The sequence below is a fragment of the Crocodylus porosus genome, unplaced genomic scaffold (genome assembly GCF_001723895.1).
Source record: "Crocodylus porosus isolate Cpor-Errol unplaced genomic scaffold, CroPor_comp1, whole genome shotgun sequence".
In the NCBI taxonomy this organism is placed as follows: domain Eukaryota; kingdom Metazoa; phylum Chordata; order Crocodylia; family Crocodylidae; genus Crocodylus; species Crocodylus porosus.
The window spans coordinates 240,912,965-240,937,668 of NW_017728886.1; the positions used below are offsets into that span (position 1 = coordinate 240,912,965).

General features: G+C 39.1%; 1 protein-coding gene across 1 annotated transcript in view; it reads left to right on the forward strand.

The window, feature by feature from the left end:
- Positions 1–24,704, forward strand: part of EMC2 (ER membrane protein complex subunit 2) — a 53,366-nt gene that overhangs the window by 26,563 nt on the left and 2,099 nt on the right. Inside the window, exons 5-9 of the mRNA XM_019551892.1 lie at positions 4,006–4,063; positions 19,145–19,230; positions 19,386–19,445; positions 22,860–22,941; positions 24,536–24,646. Coding sequence (XP_019407437.1) covers positions 4,006–4,063; positions 19,145–19,230; positions 19,386–19,445; positions 22,860–22,941; positions 24,536–24,646 — 397 coding nt within the window. The remainder of the gene's footprint in view (positions 1–4,005; positions 4,064–19,144; positions 19,231–19,385; positions 19,446–22,859; positions 22,942–24,535; positions 24,647–24,704) is intronic.

Below are 24,704 nucleotides of genomic sequence, written 5' to 3' on the forward strand. Positions count from 1 at the left end.
CACACACACACACACACACACACACACACACACACACACACACACACACACACACACACACACACACACACAAATATTTAATATTTTTATATATTATATATATTTTATATATATGTATATATCCAAAAATTTAGCTACTAGCCAATTGAGTATGTCCAGAATACAAGCAACTTTTTGAAGCTACACCTGTAGCTCCCAATAATTTTTTCTGCCTCAAGTAATTGAGGAATACTGCTCTTTCCCCCAAGTTATTCTGTTATAAAATTTAACCATATAGAATATAATAACAAAAACTGTAACCTTTCTGATCTTTTGCAGTATCCTGTAAATGGGCCATTAATATCCATTAATTTCTGTATCAAATGGTTTAAATTAAATGCAGATGATTTCACTGCCTGTTATACTCCGTAGGACTTTATCACAAGGGTAGGACTGTCCTGCAGGCCAGCTGTAGTCTGTTTCATTTCCCAGTTTAGATAGTTCTTGTATACAAGTTTATAAAATCCTGTTTTAAAATGGGAATGTAAAGATACAGAAAACAGCTAGGGCTTTTGGAGATGACATCTAGTAATTGCTTGCTTGGAATGTTAGTACCTAACATCAACTAACTGTTGCATGCCACAGTTTACTTGCGGAATTAGCCTTTGACGTCTAGCGACCATGAACCAGATTGATTTAAGGAAATTGGAAGTCTACTAGGAGAAAAAATGGTTTTCATTTAACGGATGTTTTTCATCCTTTCTTTCCATTGTAATGAACATATAAATTGACATATCCGTAAAAGCCCGTTGTTTGGATTGAAAATAATGGAAAACTGGGGTTCACTTTTGCACCAGGAAACTTAGGGTAATTAAACCTTCCACATTTTTACACCTGTTGTGAAAAGTGAGTTATTTGAGCTGTCTTCCAAAGAATTGCCTTGCTAACCTGTCCCTATAATAGTTAGCTCTGTCCATGCTGTTATTGGCCAGACATAGTGACCAAGAAACTATACGGTTTGGTGCTTTTCATTGGGTGATAAGTTGGCAGATTGTCCAGAAATGGAACTGTCAATTGGGCACTGCCTAGACATTTATTTCCAGATTTATGTGATTAAAGGGGTTGCTTTGTGCCTTTGAACAAATAGGCTCAGCATGTAGGATGAATGCAACAGGGCTGGCAACCTAAAATATTTCAGCAGGGCATAACAGTTCAAATGGAGTTTTCCAAAACTGATTGCACATGCTCCTGAACTTATGTTTTGAGTCCTTGAAATGGAATCACTCAGCAATAACCTCTGTGGCCAGACAGAAAGGCCATTCATGGGCTAATGTGAGAGGCAAATATTTTTTTGGGTGATGTCTTTTTTTTTTTATTGGACCTACTACATGGTAGGTGCATCTACATGAGACACTGTACTGAAGAGTTGACTTAGTGCTGCAGTAAAGTGTCATCATCTACAAATGCGTCCCTCTTAGACTGGAGTAAAGTAATTAACTCTGCCGTAAGATAGTACTTGTATTGGGCAGTACTATCCTATGATGGAATTATTTACTGTGCCACAGTGCATGTGTAGACAGTGCCTGGGACTGGCTAAGGCATGAGGCATGCCAGCCGGCTAGCCCTGCACCATGACAACCTTGTGTCCCAGCCAGCCCCTCTGCAGCATGTTGAGTTGGAGTGGAGCATCTCTGGGCTGGCAGGCTGACCGCCTTGGTCCCCTACCAGCCAAGGCTGTACCACCCTGGCTTAACGTGCTGTTATCCCAGGTGCATGTGTAAATGCTGTGCCCTGGAACAGTGAACTCCGGCACAAACTGCCCTGGAGTTTATTGAAATGCATTAATATCATATGTAGACGTGTCCAGTTGGAATCAAGTTAGATCAGCTTTTGAATACAAGGTATTCTTCAGCCTTGCATTTTGAAAGCTGGTCTGACTTGATCCCAACAATGTGGTTGGTCCAATAAAAGAGATTACTCGAAAGATGTTCTTCTCACAGAAGTCCTGGACCATCATGGCTACAACATCACTATCATATTAATGAGATAACAAAGGCAATAATATCCAGTCATTCTCAGCCCTCAGAGCTCCTCAGCAGGACAGTGATATGGTGGGACCTTAAGGAATAAGGACAGCTTTTTCTGAAAAGGAAAATAAAGTACTTTGCCAAACAGCTTGGCTTATAAAGTGCCCTGGAGAAAATCTGATGAAGTACAATATGTGTGGGGATATGAAAAAACTAAACAGATCTGACACAATGTGTGGATAACACAACCGGAACATAGAGTGTATATCGAACCAAATTGCTTTATTTTTCCAGCTCAGGCTATGAAATGATCTGAATAAAAAGATGAATTGTTTCCCAGAGAAGATTTAAATCCATTGTAGCAACATGGATATTTACCTCACCACTTCAAGCAGCAGCTTTATGAATAAATATAAACCCATGTTGTTCTAGTGATAGGAAAGACTTTATATTTGGCTTTGTAATAGATGAGCGCATGAGTTACTTGGATAACCCAGGGGTCAGCAACCCCCAGCACGTGTGCCAGGCATGGCACACGAGGCCATTTTGCTTGGCACACCACTGCCAGCCTCTCACAGAACTGGGGGAGCAAAGGTCCCCTCTGCCCTCCAGGAGTGCATGCTGCTGCTGGGAGCCGGCCCCACCACCTGCCCAAGTGCACAGCAGGCAGCAGCAGTGGGTGGGAGAGCTGACTCCTGCTCCTGCTGCCTTCTGTTGGGGGCAGGGAGCTGTGGACTTGGGTCTCTGGCCCCATAACCCTGGCAGCTGGGGGCCAGGGGCTTTGGGTGGGGGGCCAGGGGCATGAGCAGGGCTGGGAGGAAGAAGCTTTGGGTGGGAACCAAGGGGCACAAGCGGGGCTGGGAGGCTATTGTGGGGGGACCTTGCACAAAATGAATACACAAGATCAAAGGTAGTATCAGAAGTTTTATTGTCACCAGGTTTACAATTTTTAGAAAATCTGGTATTTACCATAACAAGGGAACATTTATGATTATTAATTATACTAACATGCAGTGCATCCTGCCCTCGTTTTGTTTTTCTAGCACGTCGGCACTCCGGCACCTCCCAAGTAGACATTATTTTTTTCAGCATTCCGGCCAAAAAATGTTGCCTACCCTTGGTATAACCTCTCCAACCCGTTATCTGTGGCTGGTTAAGCCTTATGTGATTGATTCTCAACCAGGGTGCCACCCTCTCAAGGGTGCTGTGGGGTGGGGTGGGGTGTCACAGAACGGTAGCACTGCTAGGTGTGTAAACATGATTCACAAGCTAAAGCCAGAGATTTCAAATAGGAATCTATAGTGACAAAATATCCTGACTTGTTGCTGTCTTTCTGAGTTCCTTGCAACAGAAGTATTGCTCTATTATTTTTTGTAGTGAAAAATTGAGTGAAAACTAAGAGCTGACATTTTCAGATGGGTGCCTTGAGTCTAATGTGGGGTGCTTTGAGTATAAAAAGTTTGAGAATCTGTTGTATGTCCTCATAAGAGAGAAATGTAAGTTTTAGATAATATCAGTTTGATTTTTTTTTTTTATCTACTGTAACAAAGTGGAGAGTTCCTGTTTTGGATAATCTTTAAAGTGGCTGGGTTTTGTTTCTTTGGATCTTAGATGGGGTTAGAGAACAGGCGAGGGAGAAGGGTTTCCTTTATTTAGGTAAAATAGAAGTGGAAGCAGAAAGGTAGAAGCAAGCAAATTTTATTTATCCTGTTTCTGGTGTATACTGTTTCTGCTAAATACTTTCACGCTGAGAAAAATCAGCTTATTTTTTAAAGAGGTAACACCAAATTTTGCAGTTCTTCAAGACTGATTTGATGGGAATTTTGCTCAACGGAAGGCTTAAATAATGACTGTAAAAGTTTGGCAATAAGTACAACTTATTTTTTGCAACTAAATAATATTTCCATAGTACCCAGGTTGGTGTTGTTTAATTACAGAGGCAATAAAAAATCACACGGGTTGTTTGAGATTCACATCAGCTTTTGTTGATATTAAATAGGTATGATGATGCTATCCAGTTATATGACAGAATTTTGCAAGAAGATTCAACCAACACAGTAAGTTAAACAATTTCCTTGAAAATATAAAGCCAAATTGTTTCAATTTAAGCTGACGTTTTTCTTTTAGCACTGTAGTGAAATAGTTATCTGATCATGTTTGTCTTTTAACTTCTAGCATAATATTTTAACATTTATTTTTGGAATTAAGTTTCTTCTATGAAAATAATGTTTATATTTTTAAAAAAATACTGAGTTGAGAGCTCATTTCTGTAAGTGATGGCCCTTTACATTTATCTTATGGGGTTTGGATCAACTCTTTTAAGTATTAAATGTTGGGGGGATGCTTTAGTGATAAACTGCTTTAAAGACTGTATAGTTTACCATTCATGTCCTAGCCCATTTCTTAATCATATTTGAAAATCTACTTTGAGTTGCATAATATTTATCTCCATCTGGAACTAAGCTTGCTCTCTATTGCAGTCTACGGTACAGCTTGCCTACTTAAAAAATAACTGAGAGGAAATTTTAGGAACTTGATGTCTTCAGGCGCATGCATTGCAACAGTACAAAATGTGTAGTAGTACAGAAAATAAAGTGTTATTGACAGCTATATGTTCAAAGTCCCCTCCAGCTGCAGGGTGACAGAGTTGCTAGGATGGCATACCCTCCGCCCAGAGGGCGAACAGGGGCTGCTCTATAGATCTGACCCAATTTCCTCTCCCCCTCCTCCCAACAGCTTTGCAAGCCCTTTAAAATTATAGGGATTTTAAAGGTTGCATGGGCAGCTTGAGAACCATTTAAGGTATGCTCTTGGGCTGCCCTGTAGCAAGGAATACAAGTTTCTCTGACTGGGCAGTCTCTGGCCCGGCAGTCCTGTCCCTGTTGCTGTTGTGCAGCAATGGGGAGGGGGAGCCAGCATTCCTCCCTGACAGTTGAAGCTGGGTGGGCTTTGGGGAGCCAACTGCTGCACCCTCTCTCTCCCCTTTGTGGGAGACAGCGAGTAAAGCACTGTGGGATTGTGGTAGGTAGAGACCTGGCCAAACATGACGTTTGTTTGAGCACAACAAAGGACATACTGTCTGAATCGGACTTCGGTAATGATTAACTTTTCCCACTTCTACCATACTGGCAGCAGTTTGTCTGTCAAAAGTGTAGCATAAGTTGGAAATTACCATAACGTAGTTTGCTAATGGCTTCTTAGTCTCTTGTGGACTCAGATCAAGTTTCATAACATTCTTGAAGTATTTAGTGTGATGCTTAACTGCTTCCAAATTCTGTTACAATCCAATAAGGAAAAGCAGATTATATGCCTCTCTTTAGTTCAGTAATGGCTTCTCAGCCTCTTGTGAACTTGGATTAAGTTTAGTAACATTCTTGAAGTATTTTTAGGTCCTAATTCTGCCCTCTGTTTTGTTTATCAGGCTGGCTATATATCAGTTGCGTTTGCCTGGCTAATGAAAGCCTGATAGATGATGTGAGCCCTTACAAACAAAACAGTACTTTTTTTCCATTTATAAAATGGCAATTACCAGCACTACACTCCTGCTTGCATCTCCCCTTTTCCTCATCAGGAAACTCCAGCTGCAATAATGGGGGAAGCAGCCACTGGCTGGGGGGCGGGGAGTGTGAGGGCTGCAACTTAACCCCTGGCAGGCTGCCAGTTGGACAGTCCTGTGCTAAATTAAACTACTCTTCCAGTCTTTTTTAACATGAGCACAATCTGCAAATATCTGTGATTGTCTAAATAATTTTTTTTACTTATTTTTTTTTTTCTACTGGTGCTATGGCAGGCTTGCAATATTTCTCTGTCTCCCTGGTATAAATAGTGTGCCCTCTTTTTTTTTGGAGGACAAGTGTCCCAGTACTGCTGCCACTGCATTGTCATAGTCTGAGGGTGTGGTGTGCCTAGGCTTGGAAAGTTTCTCTGGAATTTTTTACACAGATGAATCAAGAACTGGAGTCCTCCAAATAACTAGGTTAAAGGAATGTTAAGGAATATCTCCAAAATTAAATTACTTTGTTTGTTTGTTCGTTTGTTTGTTTCAAGGGCTGCTTAAGTTAGAAGTTTTGTAACTAGTGTTTTCCACTAATATATACTTTGTTGACATTTCATCCCTTTACAGATAGTTTGGAGTCTGGAACCTACATATTAGAATAGAAATGACATGCCGTGAACTTTTCCATCCCTGAAGAGTTTTTATATCGCTTAATATATGTTGTTTTTATGTTTGTATGATGGGAAGGCTGATAGGTGATCTTGTGGCTGCCTACAAATTCATTAGGGGGGCGCACCAAGGAACTGGAGACGCTGTTTACCAGGACGCCTCTTGGGGTAACAAGGAGCAATGGTCACAAACTGACAGAGAGCAGATTTAGGCTAGACCTCAAGAAAAACTTCTTCACGGTGAGGGTGGCCGGAATGGGCTTCCAAGGGAGGTGGTGTTCTCCTCTACCTTGGGGGTCTTTAAGAGAAAGATGAATAGGCATCTGGCTGGGGTCATCTGACCCCAGCACTCTTCCCTTTCCAGGGCAGGGGGTCAGACTTCATGATCTGTTGAGGTCCCTTTCAACCCTAGCATCTGTGAATCTAGGATTTTTTAAAGACAACATGTTTAGGGTTGGAGCATTCCTGGGCTTGGCATACCATTGTATGTGGGGCTTCTATTTCTAGTGTTATCCAGTAGACATTTATGCAAGTATGATATCTTCAGATACTCTAGACAGGGTAAAGGATCTAAAAATTTCATTTGAACCTTCAGTGGTAAATTTCAGGGTCCTGTCATTCTTTGCAGCTTGTTTTGCTCGGTCTTGGATTTGTGTGTGAAGACTCCATGGACACTGGAAATAAAAAAGCAGGATGAGATTAGCTATACAAGTGTTATCAATTACACAAGAAAAGAAACTAGAAAAATACATGAAAATACTTTTTTGTAAGAAATGGATCATACCTGTTATATTCCAGATGTAAGCAGATGCTTTTCAAATAACATACTTTTGGCTAGGGACAGAAGTTGCAGATAAACCAGTTAAGTCATCAGAAACTGGCTTAAACCTGTTACAAAACAAAAGTTCAGTGTGTATAAACCAGTTTCAAAATGGCTGAAACTGGTGCAAGATAAACCTGGTTGAATGTGGTATCAGACTTAACTGATTTGGGTCAAACCGGTCTATGAAACTTCTGTCCGGTTTAAATTAAATCCCAGCTCCCCAGCATCCCAACATGTTTTCAAGCTCTGGGTTCTGCTGTAATGTCTGGTCTAGCAGAGACGGGTTACTGGGTGGGGAAGGGAGGCAGGGGCTACTCCCACCCCCACCTCAAAGCCTGTCTGGGGTTTGGTGACAGGGATGGGGGTTAAACCACCCTGTCTCTGAATACAGAGCTGCCCTGCCCTACTAAACTTACTAAAACTTACTGCTAGCTGCAACTGTGGACTTCCTACTTCCAGGTGCCTCTGGGATCTGAAGAGAAAGTGATGAGCAACCTTGCACAGTCCTACTTCTGTAATTCTGGAGCTCAAATCCTAGAGACGTTGGGGACAGCAGGAAGAGGAAGTGAACACACAGCTCGTGCTGGCTGTGTGCCAGAGAGCTGTGCTCTTGTGCACACCCCCCCCCCCCCCCCCCCCCCGGCTTCTGGCCTGAGCCACTGCAGGCATGTGGCTGCATTTCCAGAATCAGAAATAAATGTGTGTCCAGTTGTTTCTCAGTTTAATCTCTACAGCTCAGACTAACCTGCAGAGACTGAGTGATTCAGCCTTGGGCTTTTTGACTATCCACACACAGCCTTTAAGTTATAATTTTTGTGTTAAATTTTGTGTTGTGAACCTTTTTGAAATTATTCAGTTCAGCCAGTTTCAGTACAAGGATAAAACAGCAATTAAGATCCTCCATCTATTTTTAAGAGGTGGTGCTTGAAGTAAGGTGGACAGCCTTCTACATTGTAGTGCCAAGAATAGGTCAGTGAGGTGTATGCTTTATGACCTTCTGCTGAAGTCAATGGAATTACTTAAGATTTTTGTATGCCACAATCTTTTGAAGTGTGCTTTTTTGGCCGTTGTACTTTTTAGCTCTTAATATGACTAATGTCATTCAAATGAGGGGTTTCTTAGATGTTTTTTTCTGATGGATATAATTTTATTTTCTAAATGACAACCATGCCTGGCAAAATTATCTAAGTCTAATTTCCTTCTTTAAAATGTAATATATGGAAGACATTTCTATAAAGGGTAAAATATACTGTAAAATGAAATACTGGAGCAGCTGCATGACCTCTTGTATTTCTGAAATCAGAAATGAAGAGGTTCTGTTCAACATAGAGCAGAGTTCTACCCTGCTGCCCATCTCCCCGTAACTGCAGAGTAGGTTGGATCAGTCTTGCATATGAAGAGCCATAGTTAAATAGAAACTTTTGATAAATTGTCAAGTGTTGGAATTGTTTCTCTTCTACCTGTTAACTATTTTAAAGCATACATATGGCTGCTGTAGCAAAATGTTTCAAGGTTTTAGAAAAGAAACCGGTGCTGAGTTTGTCTTGGCACTCACCTCACCGTATAGCAATTTCTTTTGGTGTGCTGACACATGGAGCTGCTTAGATATATTAAACATTTTCTCGTTTGGCAAGTGCTGTAAGTGAAACATAGACATTTGTTCACAGAAGTCATGTAAAAATCATATACTGCATGGACGAAAAATTTTAGACAAAGATACTTGGTAGCTGTATAGAAATTTAAAAAAAAAGATTTTTTTAATAAATAAAAGCCCAGTATCTTTCTATTATGGTAGATGAAATAACTCAAGTTTATATCAAATGAAATTGCATCTTCATATCAGTTTTGTTGCATTAAAACTTTGAAACAAGAGGATGGTAAACATTTTATTTAATTTTTTTAAGCATGGAGTTTAAAAAGGTCTTAGTTGGGGATAGATGTGAAAGCAACTTTATTGCTGGAAGAAAGGTAATCCATTCAATATAAAGGCCGTTACAGTTTCACTTTTATTACAGTGGTGACTAGAGACCAAGTAAATTTAGGGCCCCTATTGTTCTAGTCTCTGTACAAACATATATCAGCAGACAGTCCCTGGGCTGAAGACTTTACAACCTAGAAGTGAAATAATGGCAAAACTCTCAGTGACTTTACTGGGGTGAGGATTTCACCCTAGATAAACAAGGCAAAATATAGAAGTAAAAGATTGTTTTAAATGGAGCTAGTAATGCTACTTGTAGTTAAGGTTGTCTAACAGTTGTAATATAAGAACCTGCTTTGTATTTAATTATACTTTTGAATCCACTGTATCTGTTCAGACTGAAACTTTCCAGGCTAGTGTCAACATCAGGCAGAGTATATTGTGAAAAGCTTTGGTTAAACTGTTTAGCTATTTCCCAGAATAAGGTAGAGGAAAAATTGCTTTTTCCTAATGTTTAAGAAATTCTTTGAGTTGTGAAGCTGTAAGTATTCCCATGCTTTGGATCACAAGCTTGAAAACTGTCAGTAGGCAAACACTTTTGTTAGGTGTGCCTTGTATTATTCCTGCAAACAAACATTCAGATCTGGCTAAATTAACAGACCCTTGAAAACCTCTGTTGCATGTTTTTAGTAGAACCTTGTTGGAATTTTGTTGAGTATATTCTTTCAAAATTACATCTCTACTGAGCATGTTTTGTTACAGGCACTGAACAGAAATTTCCTGCAATTTCCTGGCTGTGGTACTGAGTAAAGGAACTGAGAGAAGGGGCACACTAGCTTCTTTTGTGCTCAGTGCTCTTGAGTGCAAAATAAATGAGGGGGGAGAAAACACTTAGGGGGGGAGAAGGAAATAGCTTAAAGAGAATGCAGAATGGTTAGTAATGGGAAGAAAAAGTAAGTAAAAATCAGAAGGAGAAGAGATGAGATGAGAAAAAGGACAAGAGTGCTGGCTTGATGGAGAAGAGCAGAGAGGCACGGACACAGGCTGGGAGTGCAGGAATAGAAGAGAAAAAATCACTAATGCATCCTCTACTCCAGGACATAGATTTTGAAACATAAAATTCTTGAGTATCTACTTTATTCTGTGGTCAGATACCCATTGGTAAAGTGGGTCTCAGGGCTCTTGTAGACATTGCATTTGTGATTAACGAGCTGACTCTTCCCCAGTAGATCTTATTTGTTCATGTTTTGAAAGATATGGACAGACAGTTGATGACCCATCAGTTAATGGGGGAATGTTGGCGGAGTCTGTTTAGTGGTGCCAGGAGTTTATTACTGCTAGTTCTGGTGAGCCATGAGACAGACTGAGGGCCAGTTTCTGGGGGAAGGACATGATTCTGGAGAACAGAAAAATGTCTTCTTCAATGTACCTTTTCTTTTTCCTGCTAAAGAATCATTCCCATTTATGATTTATTTTTGCTTGCCTGCAGGTGGCTTCAGGTCACACCAGCCTGTGGCTGGTGAAGTGAGCTAACACATTCAAACATCGTTCCATGTTAAACCCATAAAAACAGTTAAGTCAGCCAAGTTTCTGATGGGCTCATATGTATTTGTCATTTATAAGTGGATGGTGACCCTACAATCTGATCTATATGATTTGACCCTGCGAGAATTTACCTCGCATAAAAATTAGGCCTAATTAATGCTTTGCTACATTGATTATTGTAAAGCCTTTACATTCAGATTTACTGGGCATTTAGTAATGATCACAAAATTTCTGCTGTTTTTCTCATGTTGTATCTCATGGTTCTTAAACTTCTGTTTTGTTTTTATATTGCCATTTAAAGAAAATGATCAGGTCTTCAGTCTAAAAATGTTACTGACTCTTTTTGTAAAACAAATTTGAACTAAGATGAAAACAAAATATAGTTGAATGTTTTATTTTGTTTTCAAGACTTGTTTTCTCTAGAATTCACAAACATAAGATTCTGGAACATTAAAACCAGTTATATAAACTGTGGGACATCTCTTCTCTTAAGAGATTCAGTAATGCAGAACTGTCTCTGGTAATACTCTGTTTTTGACTGAAATTTAATGGCTTGGACTCTAGACTAGCATGTTTTACTAATCTAATGCAGAAGTTCTTAAATTCTCAAATCCTCACTTTACTTTTAGTCTCCTTAATGCTAATTAAAAAGAATCATGACAAATGGAGGATTAATCTTTGTGCCAGATTGGGGATTATTGGTCTTTAAAAGAAATGGCTTGGAAAAGGTTTGTAGTTTAATAAAGAAATATGTGACATACTAAAGCACCTTAGCCCATATGATACAGATTATGACATAAGTGTTTCTTAAAGGTGACCTATATCTTTCTATTAAGACTATTGCATTTACAGAGTCAGCCAATAACCCCTCTGGGAAATTGATATGGGGAATTCCATGCCATGGTCAAGCAATACATAGTTTCTTGGAAGGACAGACCTTCCACAATAATTTTTGAAGGGGAGAGGGAATCCTTTTGTATGTTAGTTATTCTTAAGAAATATTTATTTTACTAGGATGTTCAGAATTCAAAGTACTTTTTTCAGGTGAATTCAGAATTAGCTACTGAAATGGGTTGGGTTAGATTTTACTTCCATATGTACTGCGTAACTCTTTCATACAAATCCTGGTATATTTTTTAGAATATTTTCTAGTTCCTCCCAGCGTATTTTTGAATAACTATGCATTTCAGAATAAAGAAAAGCCAATTTTTTGTAAATGAACCAAACAAAAATGTCATGCTTATTGTATTTCCAGAGTAAGCTTACAATTCCTAAATCAGTTACTTTTTTATGGTAACTAAAATATTACCTGGAACACACTAAAATACATAAAAATGATCTACTGCCCTTATATCAGCTCACTTTAGGGATGTTATTCACTTGAGTATATGGAACCAATTAACAACTGATGAGTCTGTTACTGCTATATTTGTTGCTTTTTGTCTTAAGCTCCACAAGCTTTTGTCTGTTAACAAATATCTACAGTATAAAATGCCTTTCCCTTAATGCAAATAAATAAGGCGACTGTGTTGCCTAAAGTATAACTAACTTATTTCCAACTTGAAAGGTCTTATTAAACATTCTTGCAATATTCTGTGAGGTAAATGAGTATAATTCCCAATTTACAGACTGGCAAGCTGACATACAGATGACTTGCACAAGGTCCCAGAAAGGGTATGGTTCAGAATGAGAATTAGGAGATTGGGGTGTTCAGCATTGCCCAGTGTCATGGTTTACAGGAAAGTCTTTTGCAAACTTAGAAAAATTCTAAATAGAGCTACTGGAGTCCTATTGATATTATTAGATTCTCTAATTTCACTTTTAAAAAAATGACAAAACAACTTTAAAGTCCTTGTGGTGGCAGAGGAAACTTGTAGTTGTAACATATCACCAACCAGGGGACAAATGAAACAATTAAGTTGTGGTTTTATTTTGAAATATCATGGGTTTTTTTAATCCAGTCTTACAACTTTTGGGGTCCTAACTCATTACTGTAAGTACTTCAAGTTAATAAAATCACATGTTCTTCAAGTCCTTTGCAATAATTTTGAATAGCTTCAGCAAAATATATAAACCCTCATCCATTTCTTTTAGTCTGTACTACTTAAAAGCATTTTTATCTTCCTGTTGTCAAGCTTTCTTCATGAATGGGAGTGCAGTTTTTGAATGTCTATGGTTCTCACCAAAGCTTTCTGTAAATAGGACATTTTATTAAACATTTTCCCAAAGTTGCCTTATGAAGGATATTAGTTTCAAATGTGGATTATTCTGTTTTACTTTGTGGTATAAGGGAGAAAACTGTGTGGGGAAAATAGGAAGAGGCTTCAAGCATTTGCTTTTGTAAACAGAAAACACAGATTGTTCACTTTGTTACGTTTTTGGTGCAGGCAAGAACAGTCAGGCAAGGAGGGTATTTCTTCAGACTGCTTACATAATTCATCTCATTCCCTCCTGTATACTTCCACATACATGATCATTAATCATGAAAATGTTGTGATCATCTGAGGTGATCAAATATTCAGTGAGTGCTAGTTGTACATGAAGAACGGTTTATAGTTGCAATTCAGAAAAGGGCAAAAAGTTTCCAGAAGTGGATGGCTTCAGGTTTGAATTGTGCGTGTTGTCTGGGAATACTGTGGTCTGCAAAGAGAACAGCAACCACTATTTCCAAACCATTCTGGAAGGGCTTAGCTGCATGTCATTGAAGGAGCTTCATTCAGAAATGAAAAAGAAAGCTCCTCTCATAGTGATTAGTTGTCTGCCCTGTGTGTTTCTGCAGTTGAAGTTTTCATATGCATAGCTTGATTTACTATATTAAGCAGTTGGTGGAAATTCCCCAAAATTTTTGGTTTGGTCAGTTCAGGCTCTTGGCTGGTCTTTTTCAAGCCATAAAATGAATTACCTTTTGGAGATTATTACTTGAAAACCACATGTTGGAGTAGGATGTATGTGAGAGAGTGTTCCTTTTCCTTGAGTAACTGATGACAGCGCAATCTTACTAAAAGAGGACATGTCCTTGTGCATGGTCAGTCTTGTAGTTGCAAAGCTGAATTCTTTCACTAAGATTATTTGCTTGAATTTATTAATTTTGATATAAAATATATATACATTCACAAAAGGCTGTAGCATTACTTTGAAAATGCAACCACAATGAAGCCTTAGCATCATTAAAATATTTATACAAAAATAACTCGGCTAAGCTGTTGCTTGCAAAAAGCACTTATCTGTACATGTAGGGCCAACTCTTATATTTCCTGTCAGTCTATGGACAGGTAGGGCAGACTTCAGAGCACTGTTTTACCCATTTCTGACATGCTCTGCTTTGTAAGCAAGTCACTCCATTCTGTATCGGCTTCTGTCTTCAAATAATTTGAGTATCACAGATTCAGATATTGCTTCTTACAGTCCAGTATTACACAACTGTCTCTTGTTATGAATATTGCAGTTGTATTTGCTTTTAACTGGAGGTAATGCAGCCTAGTGAATAAGCACTGGATTATTACTCAGACTATGCCTCAGTTTCTTCATCTGTAAATTGTGTAAAATGCCTTGAGAGCTGCTGATTAAAAACAACAGATAAGAACTAAGTAGATTTATTGTAATTAGTAGCAAAGCCCAGAATAAAACAAATCTTTGTCAACTGTTAGCATTTGAATAGATTCTTTCTCTTTGATCAAATATAAACAACAGAAACAAAAAACCAAACAAACTCCATTATACAATTTACTTCAAAGTTCTTAAATTAGTGTATATTGCTGTAACAAAGTAATGCTAGAGTGAAGTGACTGAGATTTTTCAAAGCCAATTAGGGATTTAGCCACACAACTTCTTTTTAAAGTGAAGTATGCATGTGATTCCCAAGCAGTAGTTCGGCCAAGGCACGTGGATTAACACCACTGCTTTTTGTGAGTAGACCTACCACAATGATTATGCCCCAGTTCCTGTATAAATCCTTTTGATGGCTTCCCCTACCTGTACATTAAATTTAAGCAGAGAAGCATTGTATCCTTGCTTTTATGGTCCTTCACAGTTTAGTTACTGTTCCTTTTTCCCTTTTTGTTCAGACCAAGCTGCCTGCCCTGTTGTGAAATCCATATGTGACCTAACCCTCATTGAGATTTTGTATAAGATTTTCTTGATCTTCACCTCTTTATGCAAAATTTGTTTCTGTTGTAAGACAACAGATCCATTCCTCCTCTTAGGAAATGAATTAAAGATGTGACCTTTTTGAGAAAAATCTTGTGTGACGTCTAAGATAAATGCATCACTGATGCACAGAAATGTTATGGCCCTAGTAAACCTCATCCTTCCTTATCTATCTGTATGTCCCATATGCTCCCGTGTACTCTTGTATTTCTATATGTATGATGATTATCCATTCTGGCCAAGGACTTCAACTTCCATTTTTTTTCCATGAAGTATCATGCAGATGAATTGCAATCAGAATTTTAAGGACCCAGCCATGCTAAGTCTAGAGTTTTGTATCATGCCAGAAGCTTAGTACTGCTGTATACTATATGGTACAGTACTGAGAAAAAATCCAATTACTGTAACACCGTTACTAAAGAGAGTCGTACATTGAAGAAATTAAAGGGTTATTTTCTAAATAAGTTCTAAATAAACTGATCTATCCCAGCCATGAATTCTTGTAGCACGTGGCAGATTTTGAAAAAAATTACCAGAAATGTGGTATTAGTTGTTCAAGTTCCCCCAAATACTGAGGAGAAACTTAATAACAGCAAGATATCTCAAAGGGCTCTCACTTGTATTTCTTGCAGTACTATTTGCAGTTTTTCTGTCATATTGTACTCCATTACTGTAAATGCTGCGGCTTCCCCAAATCCAAAAGAAATTAAATGAGGCAAATGCTAAAGAGGTAATATGTGATTAACAGATTATTAAATTATTGAAAAATAACCAAAAATGGTTTTAAGGGCAAATGCATACACATTACTTGGTGGGATGGGAAGTCAATAAAAAAATGAATATCAGAAGCATATCAAACTGAAATGAATGACTGATTAAAAGAAAGCTAATACCCAATGAAGAACTATCTATTTCTGAACAAACTAACTTTTCTGATTTATTTTCTCTAAAGAAAAGGTTAATAAGGCTAAAAATAAACCATGTAAGTCTTAGTGTTGATTTTAAAATATGCTTGTGCAAAGTTCTACTATTTAATATTTTTTATTTTAAGGTATTCTACCAAAACGGGGTAGGCAGTGTGTTTTGGCTGGAGTGCTGAAAAACCAGTGCCTACTTTGGAAGGTGCTGGAGTGCTGGCATGCCAGAAAAACAAAATGAGAGCAGGGGGTACATGGCAGGATGCATTGCTTGTGCCACTTGCACCCTACCCAAAGCCCCTGCCCCCAGCCCTGCTATCCTGTGCCCCCCAGCCCTGTTGCCCCTTGCCCCCCACCCAAAGCCTCTGCCCCCAAACCCGGGGTCTGTGGCTCTCAGCAGCTACTCTGGCTCTGGGTAGCTGCTGGAGCCCGGGCTGCTTGCAGTGTCCCAGCTGCCTGCTGGGAGCAGCCCGAGCTCCCAGCTGGCAGCAGCTACCCAGGGCCAGGCCAGCTGCAGCTGGGAGGCTGCAAACAGCTGGCAGCGACTGGATCTGCCTTGTCAGAATACTGCCCCAATTATTCCTCTCCTGTTATCTACTGGTAGTATATGTTTATCCTTTGAGCTTTTTAAAATCTTTTATGGAAATAGAACTTTGGCCATGGACAGTCATTACATTTGTGCTGGGGCAAAAAGCCTTTCTCCCGGCATAAAATGGGAATGCACAGCTGTTGCGGGGATTTCTTGTGGAAGGGAACTGGCTCTTCTGCAAAAAAGCTAGATTGATTCCTGTGAGGAAGATTTCCCTCTTCCCGCACAGACAGGAATGGCTGTGCACTCTACTCTTGGGTATGGATGACACCCAGTATCCCACAGCCCTCAGCTATCCCTTCCTCCAAGGGAGAGGGAGGAAGGGAGAGCAGTGTCATTCAAGGGTGAGCTGTGTGGGGTCCTGCCTTGGAAGACTCACCCCACTCCTCTGCCATTCAGCTGATAGGCAACTGGAGGCATTCTCCTGCGGCGAGAACCCTCTTGGAGCCTCAAGGAGGATCTCTGCTAGGGAGAGAGGCCACTGCCCACGCCTCGCCACCTGCGCTTCTCCGGGATCCAGGATGGCACTGAGGTGTGTGGGGGAAGTAGGCAGCTATGCCATGGTGTCTCAGGAAATCCTGCTGCTGTATCAGAATGGTCCTTGCCCCGGTACTTCCCCCTCCTCCTCCGGTACACTCCAGAGGTGTTCACGGAGTGGGGGGTTATTCTCCTGTGGTAGGAACTGGGAGACAGTGATGTAACTAGGGCAGGGCAAATGGGGCAAGCGCCTCAGACTGACTGAGGAGTGGCGAGTGACAAACATGCAGTTCCTTCTGGCAGCTGAATAATCACAACTGTATGGCTGCTGGAAGTTGCCATTGCCCCTGTGCCCCAGGTGCCCAGCTGTGTCCCTATGCTACTACCAGCAGGGTTCCCAGCATGGGAGAATGACCCCGTCCTACCAGTTGCTGATCGGTGGGGGGACAGCGTTTTCTGGAGGCTGAACCCTCCAGGGATTGTCTGTAGCAGCTGCTGCTTTTCAGCAGCTGCCAACTACCTATTGACAGCCTGCCCCCTTCTCAGGCAGGGAAAGAGGGCAGATTGTCAGTTAATGGGCTCCTTTAGCACAGGGGTGGTCCAGGTAGCACACTTCTAGTGCCCCCTGGCTGGAGAGCTTGCTTCTGTAGTTCTCCAGGCTGGAAGCTGGAATTCATGTAGGCTTTTTTTTTTCCCCCCGGCAGTAAATTTCTGAGCAATTCTTGCTTGTAGAATTGGGTGCTTATCCATGGCCTCTTTTGTAGGCCACCAGTGTATTTCAATCCCAATAACTATTAAAGCCTTTACACTATACTACAATGAGTTGTCTACATCAGAGGTTCTCAAATGGTAGTCCGCAGACCACCACTGGTCCGTGAGCTCCATTCATGTGGGCCGCCGAAAGGTTGCGGAACAACTGAGAATATCTGTATTTGGCCCTGCACTTGATTGATTTTTTTTTTTTTTCCCCTGACAGTGGAGATCAGAACAAAAAATAGTTTATTAAGTGGTCCACTGAGACCCTCAGCAATTTTCAAATGGTCCGCAAGGAAAAAAAAAATTTGAGAACCGCTACTCTACGTGATACAGAAAAGCTATTAGAAATGTAAAGGGAGTTTTAAAGAATGCCTACAGCCTTCTAAATTTTCTTATATTTCCACCAATTCCACATTCCTCCTTAACCCAGCTATACACATCTTGGAGAAGAAAGTCTTATATACAAACACAAGACTTTTAAAGTTTGACTTTTCCACAATATTTCTTACCTAGTAGTGTCACAGGAGATTGGCCTTTAAAACTTTTGTTGGTCAAAGATTTAGGAGTCCATTCTGGGACTTAGTTTAGCGAGAGCTTGGGGGAGAAATTAGTGGGTTGTCTACCTTCTTCTGCAAAGGAGATGGGTTAATGGATGGACGTGAGTGAACTTATTAAAATACATTTAGATTTTAAAATATTAAAATCAAATGAAGTAATTAATATTTTATAGTATCCTGTGTTACGTTAGGTGCTGCACAGATGATCCAGGCTGTGTCCCAACGATGTGCAGTCTAATTTTCAGATATGACAAGATGAGAAAGATTGCTTAAGCTACTGATAATACTTTCTCAGTGAGAGAGATCCTGTGCAAAAGGTTGTTTCTTTGTTGTTTTGTCACAGCCTATATGACTTCCAGAGTGCTCTCTCTCTTTATAGCTAAATTTTGCTTTTGCAGTTTATTCATCCTGCTAGAGCATGATCCTCAGACTTCTTTAGAGAATTAAGAAGCATACTTGAGAAAGCTGAGCCTATCTACTGCTCAGAGTATGAGTTATGAAAACAGTGTTTGCTCTCTTTCCTGTGGTTCATAACAATTTTTGTTCAGTGTAAGATGCAGTATGTTTTCTCAGTCTTTTGCCATATATTGTATGCAGTGAAATACAATTTACATCTATTCATTAAAAACAGTTTTAGAAATATTCTGCATGCTTGTTATGTAAGCGATTTAGGTGAAAAGTAGCAAATGGAATATTTTTATGATTATTTTAAATTATATTCATTCATTTGACAAAAGGTAAGAGCTTGATTATGAAATTAGTACATTTTTATACAATTCTGTTTTAAGTGATATTTAGCACTTCACATCAAAAATTTGGAAGTTGCATAGAGTTTACTTAGATAGTGGCAATCAAGATGCCACTGTGGGGTTCATTAATCTTCAGGGACCACCTATTCCTAAAATACAGATCTTAGGAATGACAGGATGGGGAACTTCGGGCTGGTTAAAGATTAGTGTTCCCCTGCTGCTTTGTAATTATCAGAATCTGGACAGTCACTTATTTGGATGAAATGATGCATACAGTTTGTGCATCCAGAGTAAAGCATACATAATGTGATTGTAAGAGGAGTTTTTAAATCTCCCAGTGGGATGTCATAGGGTATGTTTATAAACTCCAACGAAGCAGTTGCTCTGCATTGGAATTCCACTGGTATTGAGGTAATAATTTGCACAGTAAAATTGCCTTCTTTACAAAAACCCAGGGAATTATGAGAGGCTAATCCTCTATTAATGTCAACCCATAGGCAGCAAGAAAGCGTAAGATTGCCATTCGGAAAGCCCAGGGGAAAAATCTTGAGGCCATCCGAGAGCTGAATGAGTATCTGGAACAGTGAGTGTTTTACAAGAATAAGGATTGTGTTTTGCTATTCTGATAAATCTTTTTAATTAAAATGGAATTTGCATTTGATTTGAGCCTTTGCTTCCATGCTGATCATATACAGAATACCCTCACATATTCTTTATTTGCCCTCTCCTTCTCTTCAGATTTGTTGGGGACCAAGAAGCTTGGCATGAACTTGCAGAACTTTACATCAATGAACATGAGTAAGTTGTTTACTGAGTCCACATAAAAAGTGCAAGCTTGAAATCTTGTCTTTGTGAGGCAGAGTCCATAGTGACTGTTTCTGAAAGCCTTTGTTATGAAGTATACAGTTTTGTTTCCAGTATGACAAACAATATCATCAAACAATTAGAAGCTTGAACTGACTACCGTGTTACTTAAGGTGTTTTAAAAATAGGAGGCAGTTACCAAAAACTTTGTAAATTTCTGCTGCTTAATGACCAAATATCATTTAAATAATTTTCCTTGGAGATAAAAAAGTAGAATAGGAATGCCAGAACTCCATATTAAAATGTTTTTCACTGGATATAATTTTAAATGCTCCTAATCTTAAAAAAGAAAGAAAGAAGAGAAAAGGTTGCAGACATTACATATATCTAATGCTCTGAGTTTCAATAAAAATTCTGTTGCGAGACATCAGTGTTTTGTTTTTTTAATTGTGCATCTGAAATAGAGGTATTTGGTTGCCTGGGTACAAAACCCAGTGCAGTTGAGAATGCTGAATGTTGTAGGAACTTTCTTATTGGATATTTAATGTTTTTGTTAGCTTTTTTTATTGCTGCAGTGACAGGAGGAAATCCCAGTGTGAGAGGATTAGCTCAAAGCCTTAGTGCAAGTTTTCTAATATCCCAGCATTAATTCTAACCTCCATCCAAAGGCATGTCATTTTTTTTTTCTTTCTCACTTCTTCAGCCTAGACTAAATTATATCACATTGTTTCCTTCCTTCCTTTCCAGAGAGTAGTAAAAGAATCAGATTCTCAGGGAAAAGTTGACCGTTCTCATTGTGCCAGAAATACTAGTCCTAGTTCTCACAGAAAGAAAAAACCTCTCTGAATGGCTGACTTAAAAAAAAAAATTAGATCTACAGTTTTAATGGCCAGGTTTCTTTTTTGCATTAGGAAATGTGCCAACAACTGTTCTTGTAGTACAAATAGTCAAAAAGTGTTTGTTATGTAGTACATTTTATCTTTATATCTGTATAGATAGATAGTATTCTTAAGGATGTAAATACATAAATTCATAAGTTACTGAAGCAGACATACATGTTCAGTTATGTAAAATTATTTTTATTACAAAATAATCTTCTACTACAAAATTATTTTCAACTTTTTGCAGACATTCCTCTCTTTTGATCAGTCCCTTAGCAATAATGTATAGAATTTCTCTTGACTCTTGAAGCATCTGACTACACGAGACATGTACTTGAAGATTATTTAAGAAAATAGTGTGAAGTCCTGTCTGAAAAAGAGCTCAATGTATATTTTCAAAGGCAATAATTGCTCAGCCTTCTCTTTTCAAATTAAAGTTACAAATTTCAGCTTTGATGTAATGACTTTTGAATGTACTTGGGTTGCATACAAGCTTATATTTCTACTGAAAGAAAGAATTGCAGCTCTTCCAATAGAAACGATGAGCATACAAATGATTGCACAGTTTCTCCCAGAACAAAAATGGTGCTCCAGGAGAAAAAATAACTCGCCTCCAACACAGTAGAGGTCACTCTCAGGAGAGTTTCTCCCTGGAGAATGAATGCCTGTATCCTTTGCCACCCCTTGACTCGTCCTGCAGACCAGGAAAGGAGGGAGAGTTCAACAGCAGGGATATGCTGGTCACTGGTTTGGGTAGGGAATGGGGAGCAATAGCTGCCTACCACCTCCTTGTTCTGGGAGGAGTTGAGCAGTGAGGAAAGACTGCTGGACATTGCTCACATCCCACTTCTCACACCAGGATCCTGAGTCTAAGCAGATAGTGAGGTTTTCTGGGTTGCACCTTCCATTTGGCTCCTACCCAAGGAGTAGACTGTGGGCTTTGCCCTGCTACTTCAGTCCTTTGGGTCTTAGAAAGGTGCAAAGAACAGGGGAGAGGTTGAATGCCTGAACTGTTCCTTCCCCAGGAAACATTTCTAGCAGTGGAACTTTTCCATTACTAGAAATACATGCCTGTGGCCCTTACTTTACAAACTGTAGGGAATCTTCATTTCTGCAGCCTGACCCATTTGTTTAAGACTTTATGCACTTTCAGAGCCTCCCTCAAGTGCTTTGAGATGACTGTCCATTTGTCTTCAGACTGAAATCAGAGGCTTTGTTACTGTTTAGCCCATGATAACATTTAATGTTAAATATGTGCACCAAGATCTTTTGGTTAATTTGTGGAACACAATTAGTTTATTTTTGTTTTAACAAATACATTCTGCTTAAAATATTTATTATGTGGTTATATACTTTTTATTATATTGTTGATGTGCCATTTATAGGACATTTATACACATTTTTTTGAGCTGTGATGCACCAGAGATCTGGCGTGCTAGAGCAAACTTGATTAACAGAGTCTGCTCTGCATGTTAGCTGGTGCCCACCGTGCTGCATCGTTTGCAGTTATACAAGCAGCGAAATGAGCATCAGCACGGAGAAAATGTCAGTGGTGTGTTTTTGAACTAAAACACTTTTGATGCGTTTTAGTTCAAAAGTGGACTGCTGCCATTTTCTGTGTACTCGTGCGCATTTCACTACTTCTACAACTGCATGCATCGCAGTGCTGGGAGCTTTTCAAAGCACCCGGTGCTGCTGTGCATACATGTGTAAAAATGACTATAGGTACTGTAAAAGTAAAACCCCAGTTGTCTTGATTTAGAACTGTTATTAGTTCTAACCGTTTGTCTAAAGCTGTTTCATCCCTGGTTTAAAATGCAATTTTTTTTCCTACAGGAAATTGTATACAAGTCGGTTAATACATTTTCAGTCATTTTATGAAGTCTCCACATCTTCATAAAAATGTGTCTTATTCTTGTTTCTCCTAAATCAATTTAATTAAAGAAAAGAATTTTAACTTTGTGGTGTTAGTATAGTTCTGTGTATGAATAAAGCTGATAGGCCTGATCCCAGAATTCTTTGCATGTAAGGTATTAAATCTTAATTTTGTGATGGATGCCAAATGAGTGCACTTTTCATTAACTGCAGGATCTGGACCTTAATTTATAGCTTGTTGTATGAAACATCAAATAACTGATAATTTCTTCAGCCCCATATCACATTTGTGGTATCTTGTCTTTTAATCTGAGTTGAGTGCCTTTTAGCAATTTTTTTTAAAACAGTGATTTTGAAAAAGCATCAAAGGATGTAATGTTTATTACAGTGATACTGTTTACTGGTTAATAAGCATTCATATCTTTTCCAGGACTTTGAAAATTGTTTGAATTACAGGAGCTTTATTCTTAGGGGTTTTTTTCAATAAAACAACTAATGACTCTATATCCCGGGGGTACTGAGAAACACAGAATATAAATTACCTTTTTAGGATGAAAATAATTGAAATTAAAGAATACTTTGGCAAAGAATTATGCATTCATCAAAGCAGCAACTTGTTTCATGTCATTGTCTGCTTTTTGATATTCCTTAGCTATGCAAAAGCAGCTTTCTGTTTGGAGGAACTTATGATGACTAATCCACACAATCACTTGTATTGTCAACAATATGCTGAAGTAAGTATTTTTAGAAAAATCACTTGTGTTTGACTAGCCATCTTAGTTTTGCTTCAGTTTCCATGTCAATTGAATAAAAATAATCTTTTAATATTTTTTCAGTTTTAAGATAAACAGGAATGTAAACATCTGCTAAACTGTAAACATTGAGTAATAATGCATGACTTTTTTTTTACTTGTACTGTTGTTAAATTTGTAACTGAAAATAAAATAACTGCCTATTGTGAACAGCTTCTTATTGAAGGAAACCAAGCTTCTGCTTGCATTTATTTTCTTCCCCTAAGCGTCAAAGTTAGATGCAGGAGAAGAAAACTAGATTGGTTCAAAATTTTACCAGTTTCCAAATATAAGCATTTTCAAATGATGCAGTTATTACTGAGAGTGTTTTGTATTAATCCTATTTGCAGGGGTTAAAAATTGGATCAGTGTTAAATTTTCAGACCCTGTCTATATCTCTTTGTGGTTCATAGCTGAAACGCATCTTCTGCTTCATATTACATCTGTAGTTAGCTTCATGATGGGAAATTAATTCATTTAATGAATTGCAATCTTTGATATATTTAAAAGATGTGGTGGTAAAGAGGATCAAATATAATGAGAACCACATGAGAATCCCTGTTACGATGGGGGTAAATAAGGAAGAGTTTTATTTAGGGAATTGGTATTTGTATTAACGCAGATCAGAAGGCTTTTAAATAGGGTGACCATATTATTGATAAGGGAACCTGAAACGAGGGGTTGGGTGTGCTGCTACTATGCACACATGCGTGTATGTACACACACACGTGTGTGTGTGTGTGTGTGCGCGCACGCGCACACATGCACCTGTGGTTCCCAGGATTCCTGATAGTGGGTGAGGTAGGACAGTGCAGAGGCCCGCAGCCAGGCTCCATCCCCTGGGTGCAGAGGCTAGACCTGGCTGAGAAGTCTTCTTCCTACCCTTGATCCCCCACTGCTGCCAGCCACATGCAGCCTGGGCCCTGGCAGTGGCTGCAGAGATGAGGTGCAAGGCTGTCAGCAGTGGACAGTCATGCTGGCTCCCCCTATGCATGTGCCCATGCTCTGGCCCCAGGCCCCCCCTCCCCTCCTGCCCTGCCCTGGCTGATCCCAGCCCCAGGCCGAAGGAATGGTGCCCAGCCCAGCCCATCCTCACCACCCTCACCCTCCCCACCATCTCCAGCTGCTGCTCAGCAGGAGCTGGGCCTCTTTCTCTGCCTGCAGCAGCCAAATCTGGGACTTTGCTTCAATTTAAATCATAGATACTAAGTAAACTTTTATTCTTTCAGTAACTGACACTTAAAATACCTATAGCTTTTTTTGTTATGGTAAGAATCTCTTGAAATTTGATTTTTGAATTGAGATTAGGTTACTCCTATACATGTTACAGAACACTCATGATGGTACTTTCTTTTTTTTAGTTTTGCATGGTATTCTATATTTTGATGAGTCTTAACAGTTGGAGGAGGGATTTGTATAAATTTTATGCAGAAAAATAGCGAACTAGTTCAAGTATTTAATCTATGTGATATGATAAAGTACTCAAGATTTCAAAATAATGAAACAAATAGATTTTAACAGTCTGTAATTTTAACAGGTTAAATATACCCAAGGTGGGCTTGAAAACCTTGAGCTATCAAGAAAGTATTTTGCACAAGCATTGAAGCTAAACAACAGAAACATGAGAGCTTTATTTGGACTATACATGGTGAGTTTCAGTTGATAGCTTATTGTTCCTGAGCATTATCATTAGGAACTCAGAGATT